The 13,631-nt window shown below is 62.0% G+C and overlaps 1 protein-coding gene across 1 annotated transcript in view; it reads right to left on the reverse strand.

Annotated features, from left to right (window-relative positions):
• Nucleotides 1-13,631, reverse strand: part of MEGF6 (multiple EGF like domains 6) — a 119,044-nt gene that overhangs the window by 21,328 nt on the left and 84,085 nt on the right. Inside the window, 6 exon segments of the mRNA XM_033195807.1 lie at nt 549-671; nt 1,290-1,409; nt 2,067-2,204; nt 2,523-2,645; nt 4,733-4,855; nt 5,651-5,776. Of these exon segments, the coding sequence (XP_033051698.1) occupies nt 549-671; nt 1,290-1,409; nt 2,067-2,204; nt 2,523-2,645; nt 4,733-4,855; nt 5,651-5,776 (753 nt within the window).

The raw sequence follows: 13,631 nt of genomic DNA on the forward strand, positions 1-13,631 counted from the left end.
CTGGGCCTGAGCCCACCCCAGGGCCCCTGCCACCCTCCTACTGCCTCCACTACCCCCACCTCCTCAGCCTGGTCCCAGGGGTCATCCCAGCTGCACCCAACCCTCCTTCTCAGGACAGAAGGCTCCGGGCCCTGAGGACCTGAACCCTGCCCCTCTGCCCCCAGGCTCATCCCAGCTCTAAGGACTCTGGGGCCTAGAGGGGTAGAGGTGGGAGCAGCTGCCATCAGTCCCAGGGACAACATCACCTTAGGTCTTGGTCCCTTCTCTCACCTGGTCAGGACAGGTGCTGGGCTCCAGGAGGATGCCTGTCTCACCAGCTTCCCCCTCCCCACTGTCCTCAGTCCCCACATGGCCCTCGGAAGAGGCAGGACCCCAGTGGGTCCCCAGCGGCCCAAGAGCCTCTGAGGTGGTGTTGGCCCAGAGAGGCCAGGGGGCAAAGGACGCCAGGCAGGTGGGGGTGGGGCGGGCCAGGCCTGCGGGATGCAGGCTCAGCTGGGGCAAACTCGAGAAGGCAGAGGCCGGTGCTCCTCGGAGGGCGGGAGACTCACGGCTGCAGCCCCTACGGTCCTCGTGCAGCCGGTAGCCGGCCTCGCAGGAGCACTGGAAGGAGCCGGCCAGGTTGGTGCAGTGGTGCTCGCAGCCACCACGGCTGGAGGCGCATTCGTCCACATCTGCGGGTGACCCGGAGCCGCTGAGGCCTGTGCTCCCGGGTGAGGAACCAGGGAGGCCCCTGCCCACCAAGTCCTGTTTGCAGGACTGAAGCCCTGGTGGCCCTGCCAGAGGTGAGGGGCTCATCTCTTGAACCAGCCAGTAAAACTCACCCCCAGCCGCAGCGGCCACTCTGGCTACCCTCCCACCCCAGGGTCAGAGCCATGGCAGACACCTGCTAGAGGCCAGGCTGGGAGGGGGACAGGCCCAGCTCCAGGAGAGAGTGGCCAGTGACCTCAGGCTAGAGGGAGGGAGGGAGCAGGTCAGCACAGCCGTGCACACAGCAGGCACTCCACCAACACCCACAGCCCTGCATGCAGCAGGCACTCAGCCAACACCCACAGCCCTGCATGCAGCAGGCACTCAGCCAACACCCACAGTCCTGCATGCAGCAGGCACTCAGCCAACACCCACAGCCCTGCATGCAGCGGGTGCTCAACCAGAACCCACAGTCCCTCAGCAGAGCAGAGCAGACTGACCCCATGCCCACCACGGGGGGACCAGAGCCAGCCCCGCGTCCTTCCTTAGGGCGGCCCTGCTCCCAGGCCACCCCAGCTGTGCAGTGGCAGGGCAGTGCTCACCCTCACAGCTGCAGCCATCGGCACTGAGCTGGTAGCCGGCGTAGCAGCCGCACTCGTACCCGCCAGGGTTGTTGGTGCACACCTGCTGGCAGCACGGGCTGTCTGCACAGTCATCAATATCTGTGGGCACACACCACGGGCCCCCTGGTACCAGGCACCTGCACATGCACACGCTCCCACCCACACACAACTGAATGCAACTGCATACGACCACACACAGCCCACGTGCCCTACTGCATGTGCACCTGCCCACAGTCTCACGTGTGCACACCTAAATAATGGCACCTGCAGACAATCGCACCCACCACACAATCGCACCCATGCACATGCATGTTCCTGGTCCCGTATACACAGACACACACAGGACACATGTCACAGTCCTGGGGCCACCCACCTGTCTGCTGGGAACAAGGTGTTGGGACTGGGGCTAGAGGGTGGGGACTCCATCTGAGAGTCAGGGTCTGGGGTGTGACTCCCAGGACACTGGGTCCTTCCCAGGTGATGGGGCGGTACTGAGGAGGTGCTGACGGGGTAAGGGGGTGCCATGACCGTGGGTATGGGCCCTGCAGGCTGATGTGGGCACCTAGGGTCTTTCCTGGCCAGGATGCTGCCTCTGTCAGGTCTGCCCTACCACTCCGCCTGGGCCCAGGCAGCCAGACCAGGACTCAGGGAGACAGAAGAGGACCTCCAAGTCATGGCATGGAACTGATCCCAGACCCAGGGCAGCAGCAGGTCCCTGGAGTGGGGTGTGGGCATCTGGGAGGAGCCAGTGCGCACCGATGCAGGTCCTCTGATCTGTGTGCAGCTCATAGCCACGGGGACAGGTGCACAGTGGCCCAGCGCTGGTGTGGCTGCAGCCATGGGAGCAGCCGCCATTGTTGGCCTCACAGCTGTTCACAATTTCCATCTCGATCCCTGCCATGAGACCAGCCACGCGGGATGTGGGATGGCGGCTAGGACGACCACCACCTACCTTGGTTCCCCCCACCTCCACCCAGCAGCCAGCCTCGGGTCCGGGGACACCCGTGGGAAGCAGCAACATGGAGCTCCCAGGCCTTGTCGGATCTGGGACTCCCTGCCCTCCCTTGACCCTCTGCCCACCAAGGGCTCATACGCAGGGCTGCCCCTGATTGACAAGGAAGCTTTGTTCTTCGACCAAAGCAGGCCGTGGGGTCCTGGGGAGTGGCATGGCCATCCCGGGCACCTTCAACCTGTTGCTGGCTGCCCACTCACGGTAGCACTGCCAGCCATCAGCGCCCAGCTCGTAGCCCGCGTGACACACACACTTGAAGGACCCCTGGGTGTTGAGGCAGCCATGGGCACACCGGGCCAGCCCTGCGGCACATTCGTCCACATCTGGAGGGGAGAGACCACGGGGAGGACTCAGAGGTGCTGGGAAGGGCCTTTGCATGGGGCCAGTGGAAGACAGCGCACGGCCCGCTGACACCCAGGGCCTGTGGCTACATGACACAAGCATTCAGGGCCAATCCCACGGTCCCTGACGACCACTAGTCACAGCCCTGCAGGTCCCCTGGGATGAAGAAGTCGGCACCCACACGGGTCTCACGCTAAGCCCATTGAGTGACCAGGTGCCATTACCCAGCAGCACTTTCCTGGCGTCAGTGAAGACATGGAACCCCACCCCATGACACCCCGTGGCCATCCAGCAGGTGCTGGTGATATGGTCTGGCTGTGTCCCCACGCAAATCTCACCTTGAATTGTAACTCCCACAATTCCCACGTGTGGTGGGAGGAACCCAGTGGGAGGCGACTGAATCATGGGGGCGGGTCTGTCCTGCGCTGTTCTCGTGATAGTGAAGGAGTCTCATGAGATCTGATGGTTTTAAAAATGGGGGTTTCCCTGCACAAGTGCTCTCTTTTCCTACCGCTATCAACGTAAGGTGCGACTTGCTCCTCCTGGCCTTCTGCCATGATTGTGAGGCCTCCCCAAGTCATGTGGAACTATAAGTCCATTAAACCTCTTTCTTTAGTAAATTGCCCAGTCTTGGGTATTTTATTGGCAGCACGAAAATGGACTAATACCCTTGGAAACTGACCACTGCCTGGTCTGGACACACCCTGCTGCCTTGGAGACTCACCCTGTGGACTACCAGGGCGGCAGCAGCCAAACCGCTCCCCAAGGCTGCTTGACCCAGGGAAGAGTCAGGAACACCCAGACGTGCAGGGACGGGGTTAACAAATAAACGTTACCCAGCCATGCTGCAGAGGGTGGTGTGGTGTGGCAGTGGGTTCCAAACAATGGCACCTGCCTGCGACCTGACTCTAAACAAAGCACTTTCACAAACAGCCCCAGCAAAGCAGCAGAAGCCCACCCCATACGTCCAGGTGTTTCCTGGGCTCAGTAACAACGTCTCCTTTCTTCTTTAGTTCTATTTTTTTATTATTATTTCATTTATTTATTTTTAGACAGTGTCTCGTTCTGTCACCCAGGCTGTAGCGCAGTGGTGCAATCATGGCTCACTGTAGCCTCAACCTCCTGGGCTCAAGTGGTTCTCCTGCCTCAGCCTCCCAAGTAGCTGGGACTCCTGCCTCAGCCTCCCGAGTAGCTGGGACTCCTGCCTCAGCCTCCCGAGTAGCTGGGGCCACAGGTGTGTACCACCATGCTCGGCTAGTTGAGTTTTCTTATTTTTTTGTAGAGACGGGGATCTCATTATGTTGTCCAGGCTGGTCTTGAACTCCTAAACTCAAGTGATCTGCCCACCTTGGCCTCCCAAAGTGCTGGGATTACAGGTGTGAGCCACCACGCCTGGACTTTTTTTTTTTTTTTTTTTTTAAGAGAGAGAGAATCTTGCTCTGCCACCCAGGCTAGAGTGCAGTGGTGTGATCATAGCTCACTGCAGCCTTGACTGCCTGGACTCAAGTGATCCTCCTGCCTCAGAGTCCCGAGTAGCTAGGACTCTAGACAGCACCACCACACCTGGCTAATTTTCTTTTTATTATTGTTTAGAGACAGGGTCTCGCCACGTTGCCCAGGCTGGTCTTGAGCAACTGGGCTTAAACGATCCTCCCTCCTCGGCCTCCCAAAGTGCTGGGATTACAGGTGTGAGCCACAGCACCTGGCTCATTCCTTTTCTCTGATTCATCTCTTTGGTTTTCCTGCCAGGCAGGCACTACTTAGGAAATACAATAGTTTAAAAAATATAAGCAACACCTGGGCTCCGTGGTGCACTTCTGGCGAAATGAGCCTCGGGCTGGGAGCAGCTTTGGCGAGCCTTCCTACCGTCGCCCCTCAGCCCCCAGCAGCAGAGATGAGACCGTCACATCCCAGGTCACCCAAGGGGGGCAAGGCAGGGCCAGCCCTACTCCCAAAGGGCCTGGTTCCATGGGAGGCCACGGCCCCAGAGTTAGACACAGGTCCCTCCACAGTGCCTGGGTGTGATTTCTGACCCTGGGTGGGGCGGAGCAGGGGAGGGGCGTCCTACCTTCACAGGCCTTGCCGTCCGCTGCTAGCTGATAGCCTGCATGGCACTCACAGTGGGCGAGGCCCCTGACCACCTGGCACCTGTGCATGCAGCCGCCATTCCTGTCAGCACACGGGCTTCTCCCTGCAGCCACGGACCCAAGGAGGGGGTTGGAGAGAGGGGATCCCAGTGGCTGCAGGGCACCTGCCCCGAGGCTTCTTGTGAGATCCCCCCACCCAATGCTCTCCTCACTCCGTGCTCCAGGCTGATGGGCTAGGCAGTGGGTCTCCCTCCTCCCAGGTGCGGGAAGCCCCAAGACGCCAAGAAGACTGTGCAGTCTCAGGACAAGGCCAGCCAGCCCAGGTCAACCGCAGCCCAGGCCAGCTCCCCCCACCACCCTGCTCTGTCCAGGTGCTGGCGCTGACACCAGGGCGGTGGCCCCAGCTCTGGGACTCCAGCCCCTTCATGCCCATACTGGGGAGGACCCTAGAGGCCAGCTGGGGGCATTCTCTCAGCACCTGCCCCACCCACAGGCCCCATTTCCATATTCTGGAGGACCACTGAGCCTGCCCCACCGTCACCATCAGCAAAGCCCCCTCCTTCCATGAAGAAGTGTCGAGGACTCAGAGCAAAGTGCCAAACCAGGCCAGGCCCGCCTCCTCCTCCCAGGGGCAGCAAGCCTCAGGTGGGCACCTATGGAAGTGAGGCGGCCCCCATCAGATGGGCACCTACAGTAGTGAGGCGGCTCCCATCCTGAGCTTCCTGGCCCCAGATGTGCCACCCCGGGGCACAGCCTAATGGGCTGGGCCATGCCCTACCAGGCCTTTCAGGAGCCTTGGGGGCCTCCTGAAGACCCACTTCCTCTAGTAGCCCAGGCAAGGCAGCTCGTCCTGCCTCCACCCCTAGGTCCTCCATCCCTCCCGGGCTGGCAGCACTCACGGACACAGCGCCTGCCGTCCTCCTGGAGCTGGAACCCGGGCCGGCACTGGCAGCGATGCCGAGTGATCGTGAGCTGGACACAGTGGTGCTGGCAGCCGCCATTGCCCAGGGCACAGGAGTTAATGGCTGGGGACACGGAGAGGACCCCAGGTCAGCCCAAGAGGACGCCTGGCCAACAGTCTGTCCCCGGCTGGCATGGAGCAGGGAGTGGCATGGCCACTTCCTCCTGCTGTAGGACCCCTCCCGGGCACTCCGAGCCCCTCCACCTCTTCATCTCCACCGTCTCCCTGCCCAGCCCACAGGCCTGGGTTTGCCTTCTCTGCCGCCCACAGAATCCTCAGGCCCACGGGGGATTCACTGGACCCTCCAGCCCCAGCCTCGAGGGCTGGACACAGAAGGGGGCCCCACCCAGACAGAAGCCCAACACCCCCCAGCACAGAACACTAAGTGCCAGGGGTCTCTGAGAAGCTGCGAGTAAGGGCTCAGTGCCCCAGCAAGCTGCATCTCCCTGGAGGAGGCTGCAGGCTGGCAGAGGGTGACTGAGACCCAGGCATCTCACCACCGTGGTCCTTAGGCCAGGGCAGAGGCAGGTGTGGGGATGCCATGGACAGTTGCCATGGGCCGTAGGCTTGGCCCCCAGTTCCCAAAGGACCAGCACAGCTCCTACCCACCCCAGGCCAGGCCACACCTCACGCCTGACCCCATGCAGTGCCCACGCTCTCATTCCTCCATGCACATTCCTGCAGGTCATGGGCTGTGGGGTCAGGTTGACTCAGTGGATGCCTGTACCTGGTGGATGGATGGGGCTGTGCCCTGAGCTGGCCCAGGGACGGGGGGAGAAGGTGCTGGGCCAGGCTGGACACCCAGGGTGGGCACTAGACCTCTGCCAGAAGCTGCAGCCAGCCCCTTGGCGGGGGTTTGGTTACTGTCATGTCTCTGGCAGTCGCCTTGTGGTTAGGGAGGGAGTCAGCCCCAAGCTCAGAGGGAAGCCGCAAGAATGTGCTGTTGCCTGTGCCCGGGCAGGGGAGGCCGTCTGCCCAGGCCTGTGCCCAAAGCAATCCCGAACCCCATTACCAAAGCGCCAAGACTCTAGGAGCGGGGAGGCTTCTTTGAGATGCTGCCTCCTCTGGGGCACCTCCTGGGGGGCTGCCAACATCCCTGGGAGGTGGCTGGGCCCGGGGCCGAGACTGGGGAACTCATCTACTGTTGCTGCATGGGGGATGGGAAGCCCGGCACCACGGAGGGGAGGGCAGTCCGAGGTCAACGGAGCAGGCAGCGGCTGGAGCAGTGGAGTTGCCTCTGGGCCCTGAGAAGGCCCCTCAGAGCAAGTTGGCTTAAAAACCCCACCACGCTCGCCGTACATGTCTCCCACAGGGGAGCAGGTGCTGAGGGTCCCCTCCTAGGGCAGAGCCAGCCTTGGGAGGCTGTTGGGGGTTGCAGTGATGGCTCTGTCTCCTGCCCCACGTGGCCCTGACATGTGCAGGCTATGGGGAGCCCAGGGCAGAACTCAGGTAAGCCCGTGTGCCTCCGAGCCCCGAGCCCCATCCACTTAACTGCCCAGACAAGATGGGAGCTGTCCTGGCCCCCAGGCCCGGCCTGCCTCACCTGAGACGGCTCTGCTGAAGCCACTACCGTGGCTCCAGAGGCCTCTGAACAAGGCCTGGGCTGGCCCTGCCTTCCCGAGGGGCCCTGTTTATTGTGCTCACCACAGTAACAACACCCCTGTCTGGAACACGTAATAGGAAACAGACCCCCTCCTGGCAGGGTCAGGCAGGCACAGGGGGCACAGAGCCCATGGCAGGGAAGCTGGGCCATCAGGACCCAGGCACCACAAGGACCCAGGAGGCTGTGGCAGGGCTGGGAAAGAAAGAGGCTTCTCGTCAGCCCCTCCAGACAGGCAGAGACCCGAGATGTACCCAGGGACCACCGGGCATGGCACCCACTGAAGCCCACCAGGGCGGGGGGTCAGAGGCAGGGATGCCCCCAGAGCCCGTCCTCTTGCTGCTCTCCACACAGTTCTAACACCCCAGATGTTCCCAAGCTGTGCACAGCCGAGAGCCAAGCCCAGTGTCATCACATATATCCTGTGCCACAGATTCCCGGAAAGCTGAACCAGGCAGATTTTCACCAGCACTGGGACATGCAGCTCAGGCAAGGCCAGTGCCCAGCACTGCTGGGGATGTGTCCCGAACCCTTGGGACACTGAGACCCGGCTGCAAAACACACAGCCCAGCCACCCCTGCCCAGGCCACAGCCAAAGACTCGCACCTGCTACAGCCCTGCAAAGCGGACCAAGCTCAGACCCGGCAAAGCTCAGTGTGTCCATCAGACACGGACTGGGGATTTGCCTCCCAGCGGGGGAAGACCCTCCCTGTCTGTGGTCCACAGCCCTCACAGGCTCACCTGCGGACAGACGCGGGCTTGACAGCAAGCCCTACTGTGTCTTTCACTTCTTTAATACTGAAGTGGTGTTTTCTCAAAGGAAAACATCCCCACCCAGTGAGGGTTGGATGGGCAGCGTGCGCAATCGCACTGGTGCTTTGGCGATCCTGCCCAACGTTTCTGTCCCTTCCTGACTCTGGAGTCTTGTTCTGCCAAGACCTAACTTCAGTCCTTGCCCACTTCCAGATCAGATGCAACTGACTGTTGCTGGGGGACACTCTGTAATGAATGGAATGTGTCCTCCCTAAAATAATCCTATGTTGGAGCCTTAATCCCCAAGGTGAATATATTTGGAAATAGAGTCTCTGAGAGGGAATAGGGTGGGGCGCTGACCAGACAGGATTAGTGTCCTTGAAGGAAGAGACACAGAGCACTCTCTCCATTCTGGCAGCCAGAGCTGCCTGGGTCACCCTAACTCCCCAGTTTGCCAATTCTAGGAGACATCACTCTAGCCCAGGCACATGCAGGTCCACTGGGGCTAGGGTGCAATTCCAACCTCTGCCAGCAGGAGGTGGCGCCACCCAGGATTCTGGCAAGTGTGAGGCTGGAGCTCTGCAAAGGTAAAGGGGCCTCCTTCCGCCTGAGCCAGCTTGGTCTCTGCTGGAGGTGCAGTGTCCTGGGCAGCGGACGGAACAGAGGGTGGGGCATCAGTGGCCAGGCCCAGCCTCTGAGCTCATTGGCTGACTGAGAGCTGTGCCAAGGCAGGGGCTGGATGTGGGCCCACCAGCTCTTCTGCCCAAGCCTCCAAACCCAACCCAGTGGTTTCCAGGCCAGCTCTCCAGCGTGGTTCTGGTCCCTGCTGGTTTCACAGGGCTTATAATTACTGCCCTCAGATTGGGGTGGTTTCTAGGCCTTGAGTCTCCTGCCACATGTGATCAGTGGTCACCCACAGCCCTGCCTTCTAGGAAGCCCTCTGTTGGGGACAGGGCCAGGATGGCAGGCTGGGGTGCGTGTACATCCCCCAGGTCCCCTCCAGGCGGCCCTGCCCTATACACCTGCCCCGTCCCCTGACCTCTCAATGGGGTCTCCTTGTGGCACAGGGCACTACTGACTCACAGCCCGTGAGAGTGGCTGTCCTCGTCCACACGCCAAGGGGTCTGAGCCCATGATGTCACCCCAACAACACAGAGTACCAGGCAAACACTGATGCTACAGCACAGCCACCAGGCATCCAGAGACGGAGCAGGGAAGGAAACGCCCACTATCCCCCTCCATGGGCCAGGGTAAGCTGACCCCACAGCTCACACCCCAGCAAGGCCCCCGCCCCCACCCGGCCCAGGGCCAGCCAGATCGTCCTGCCCAGCACCCGCCTTTCTGGGTGGTCAGCTGGGCCCATGCTTGGCTGCAGTGGTCCAGACCCACTGGCCAAGGGGACAGGTGGGTCCCTAGAGACAAGTGCTAGCAGCGCCCTATTGGCTTGCCAGGGGCACCGGGCGCTTTAGGGAGTGGCGGGCAGCAGCTGGACCACACATGTGGAATGAAGGCGGCCAGACGGCAGGGGCCAACAGGGGCACTCCAGGGTGGGAGCTGCAGGGCGCACCGTGGGCACCCAATGCCTGCAGCACCTGCACCACCACATGTGCCTACTCGCTGCTGAGCGTCAGCTCCGACCTGCCCTCCTGAGGGAGGCCCCGACCCAGGGCTGCGTGAGCGTCACACTGGTTCAGCTTCTTCAGAGCGTTTAGGAAGGTGGCTTCCTTGTCACCAGAGCCCTGGGAGGGCAGGCCTGGTCTATATCGTCAGGACCGCAACTCACTCCCTAAGCAGTACCTGGCACCAGCACACCGGGCGGCGGTCAGAGGGGAGCAAGGCGGCCAGCCCTGGCCCTTCACCACAGCTGAAGGCACGGCCCAGGCCTCTCCCATCACTCCTCCTGCCCCACACGGGCCCTGACCCAGCCGCCCCTTCTGCTGGTTTCACCTCCCTTTGCTCCCGACTCTTACCCTGGCAGGGCAGCAGCTCCCCTTCCCACTGGCAACGCAGCCCCCAGCCCAAGCACCCCACCTTCCTGCTGGGTTTCTGAACCCAGATGGGGGTCCGTGGCCTCTCTGGGTTGGGGTGCAACCATCCCACACCCCCACCCCTGTACCCAAGCACCCCGCTCTGCCTCAGCCAGCATCTGTAGACTCAGGCAAGGCCACAAGAGGCCCCCTTCCCATGTGTGGAAGCCCAGGGTGGTCTCCTGGACTGAGGGGGCTGCCCAGCAGCTGCTCCTCCCCTCTCTCCTACTGGCTCGGCCCAGGCCGGCCTCTCGAAGCCATAAGGCGGGAGAGGCAGACTCCCAGTTTCACTGCAGTCTGGGCTGGGCTTTTCAGGTCCTGGGTCTGCACACATGTGCTCTGAGGAGCAGCCCGGCGCTCACACACTTGAGCTGCCTGCCAGCAGCCTCCTCTGGGCCGGGCCTCCCCTCCAAGAAGGAACCCAGGGGCCAGGTGGGGGATCTATGCAGCTTCTCGCTGCCGTGATGGGGAGACCCAGGCCGGGGAGGGAAGTCTGCTCCAGGGCAGGGCACACAGCACAACTATGGCAGAGCCAGGTGGGAGGCAGGGCCGGGAGTCCTTCCCCAGCCGTGTGCACATGAGTCCATCTAACTCTGAGGGACACAGGCAGGGGGTGGCCAGGCCACCAGGGGGTGACAACAGAGTCCCCTCCCCCACAGTGTGCAGCCCAAAGGCCTGATGGGCATGGGCTGAGATGGGGAGGACAGAGGGCCCACCTCTCCTCTGGGGTCGCAGAGGGCGTTTCATCTGGAGGGACCTCTGCTGGTTGAGCCAGTGACATCTCTGACCCTCAGACAGGCCCTGGGAGTGCTGCTCGACCCAGGGGACATAAGGGAACAGCCATGTCCAAGGCAAGGGTCCAGAGGGCAGCCAGGCCGCCTCCGGGAGCACAGGCGGGCATTGTGCCGGCTCAGAGCACCCCAGGTACATGGAGGCGGAGGCCTCCAGGGCAGTGTTAGACCACATGGGAGCTGCTCTCCTCTCTGGGTGTCGCACGCTGGCACTCTGCAGGGTGTCATGGAAAACCAAGAATGGAAAACCAGACACTCGGGCCAGACCACTGCTCCCCACACCACCGGGGAAGGCAAAGGCGGGCTCAGGCTCAGGGACTGAGAATAAGAAGTAGGCGTGGCCCCGCCCTCGGGCCTCACTAGGCCCTGCTCTTCCCACCCCAGAGACTGGGTGCCTTGGGCAATACAGCACACCAGGACTGGGTGGCCAGGGCAATGGGGAACGGGGACCCACACTCTCGCAACGTGGGAGCCAATGGCAAAGTCCCTCCTGTAGACTCTCACTTTTGAGAAGGGAACCCTTTGGTGTCTGATTTCCATAAGATCATCTGGAAGACAGGGAGGTGTGGAGGTTGTACCTTCCCTGCCCTCTCTCTGCCTCAGAGGCAAGTTCACGTGTGTTTCAAGGCCCCTCTGGAGTGTTTTAAGGCCCCCTTCGGGCACAGCCTCCTCTGGAGCCTTCCCAGATTGCTCCGGGCCCTGGAGGTGTCAGCACCCTGAGAGCTCTGGCCCCAGGCTGGGGAAGGAAGGGCGGATCTTTGGGCAGCTTCTCCACCAGCCTCTCTGCAAGCCTCACTCCAAGCTGCTAGTGGGGAGTCCAACTGCAGAGCCTCAGGCCTGTGGGGCATGTTCCTTGTCCCCTGGCAAAGCCCCAGGAGGGCTCACAGCACCCTCCCAGCCAGGATGACCCTGGCAGGCCCAGGGGAGGGGCTCCACAGCAGCCCCAGGTTCCAGCCGAGCAGCCCGCCCACAGCTGGCCCGTGGGGGTGGGAGAGGCCACTCCTGTCAACCGAGGCCTGGGCAGACGGTGCCAGTGTGAACCAGAAGATGCCCCCACACTGAGGCAGGAAGGCAAGGCAGTGGAGGGTGAAGGGTTCCAAACCCCCCAGGGGCCAGAAATCCAGCCCTACCCCCAGCAAGCCCTCACAGAGTCCAGGCAGCCTGGCACAGACTGGGTGGGCAGTGTCCTCTGACGGGCCCAGGCTGAGCTGCCGCAGGAGACCCCCCCTCAGGGCAGCCCTTGGCCAGGAGCTGAGATGCCGCAACACCCTCCCTATCCCAGGCTGACGTCTCAGGCCCACAGCCTGGCCGGGTCCCTCAGCAACAAGAAGGGGCTTGAGACAGTGAGGCATCCCTCAAACAAACACGCCTGGCTTTGCCTGGGAAGTGGCCCCCAGGGGACTCCGTCCCCACTCTAGAAGCTTCTCAGGCCCCCACAGAGAGCAGCTCCCGCTGGGCCCAGGCTGACAAACCCATGCCAATCCTGGAAACTCCCAGGAGACCGAGTAACCGGCCCCGGCCCTGCAGGCGTCAGCTCCCAGGAACTGGCCATCTGGTATCCCCCACGCACAGAGGCAAAGCCTTTGTGGCATCCCTCTCCCACAGAGGCCACCATGGGCAAGGGATGAGGGGGGACAACATGCCCCAGATAGTGCCAGGAAGGGGGTCTGGATGGTGCCCAGGCAGGGTGGCCTAGGAATGGGGCTCGTCCTCACGTGTCCCCAGGCCAGGGGTGCCCAGGCCACCACCAGGGACTTTAGGGAGAGGAAGTCATTTCTCCAACTCAACTCAGCCAAAGGCTAGTGGGACCCAAGTCACTCTTGTTGTCAAAGTGAGGGTCACCACCTGTTCCCAGGGGCTGAAACATCAGCATCTTCCGTAGCAAAACAGACACATCACAGCTCTGGGGCTGCATTTCCCGAAGCCTCGGTGTAAAGGCCTTGCTGGGAGTCTCAGTCAAACGAAAGAGAAGGTGCACTCCAAGGTCACTGCTCCGCGTCCAGCAGACCCGAGTAGGTGAACGCACTTAGGTGACAGGCTGGCATGCAGGCGAGTCTCACCTGGGCCCTCCATGGAGCGAGGAGGCCAGGAGCCGGGCACCAGCCCTGGAGAAGGCTGTGGAGGCACTGGGAGCCCACCACTCACACAGGGGGCACCCTGGGGGGTGATGGCCAGACGGGCCCCGAGGTCCCAGGAGCCTCCTGCCAGGCTGTGCAGGCCCTGCCCAGGGGCCCTGGCATCTGGCCCAGAGAAGACCTTTAAAATGGGCAAGTACAGCAAATTAAGACTTCTGGGGCCCCAAGTGTGCAGACATCCCCAGGATAGCCTCCTGGGAGGCAAATCCCAGGAGGCCCGGCTACAGGAGGAGGCTCCAGCCGAGTGAGTGACGGGCGGGTGGGCAGTGGGATGTGGTGGGTAGGGTGGTCCCTGTCCCTTTTGAGGGTTTCAGGGAAGGTCACCATCACACAGATGGTGAAAACAAAGCCTAGAAGAGTGAGTGTTCCAAGGTCCCCACTCACAATAGGAGGCCAGGAGAGGGGATTAGAGGCCAAGAGAGGTCACTAGAGTCCAGGAGAGAGGACTAGAGTCCAGGAGATGCGATTAGAGGCCAGGAGATGCGATTAGAGGCCAGGAGAGGCGATTAGAGGCCAGGAGAGGCCCCACCGGACTGACACCTGAGCTGCCCTTCCACAAGGAAGACCCTGCCTGAGAGAAGGGTCGAGAGAAGGACATGCCCCCCAAGAGCCG

The sequence above is a fragment of the Trachypithecus francoisi genome, unplaced genomic scaffold (assembly GCF_009764315.1).
Source record: "Trachypithecus francoisi isolate TF-2019V2 unplaced genomic scaffold, Tfra_2.0 Contig01621, whole genome shotgun sequence".
Lineage (NCBI taxonomy): Eukaryota > Metazoa > Chordata > Mammalia > Primates > Cercopithecidae > Trachypithecus > Trachypithecus francoisi.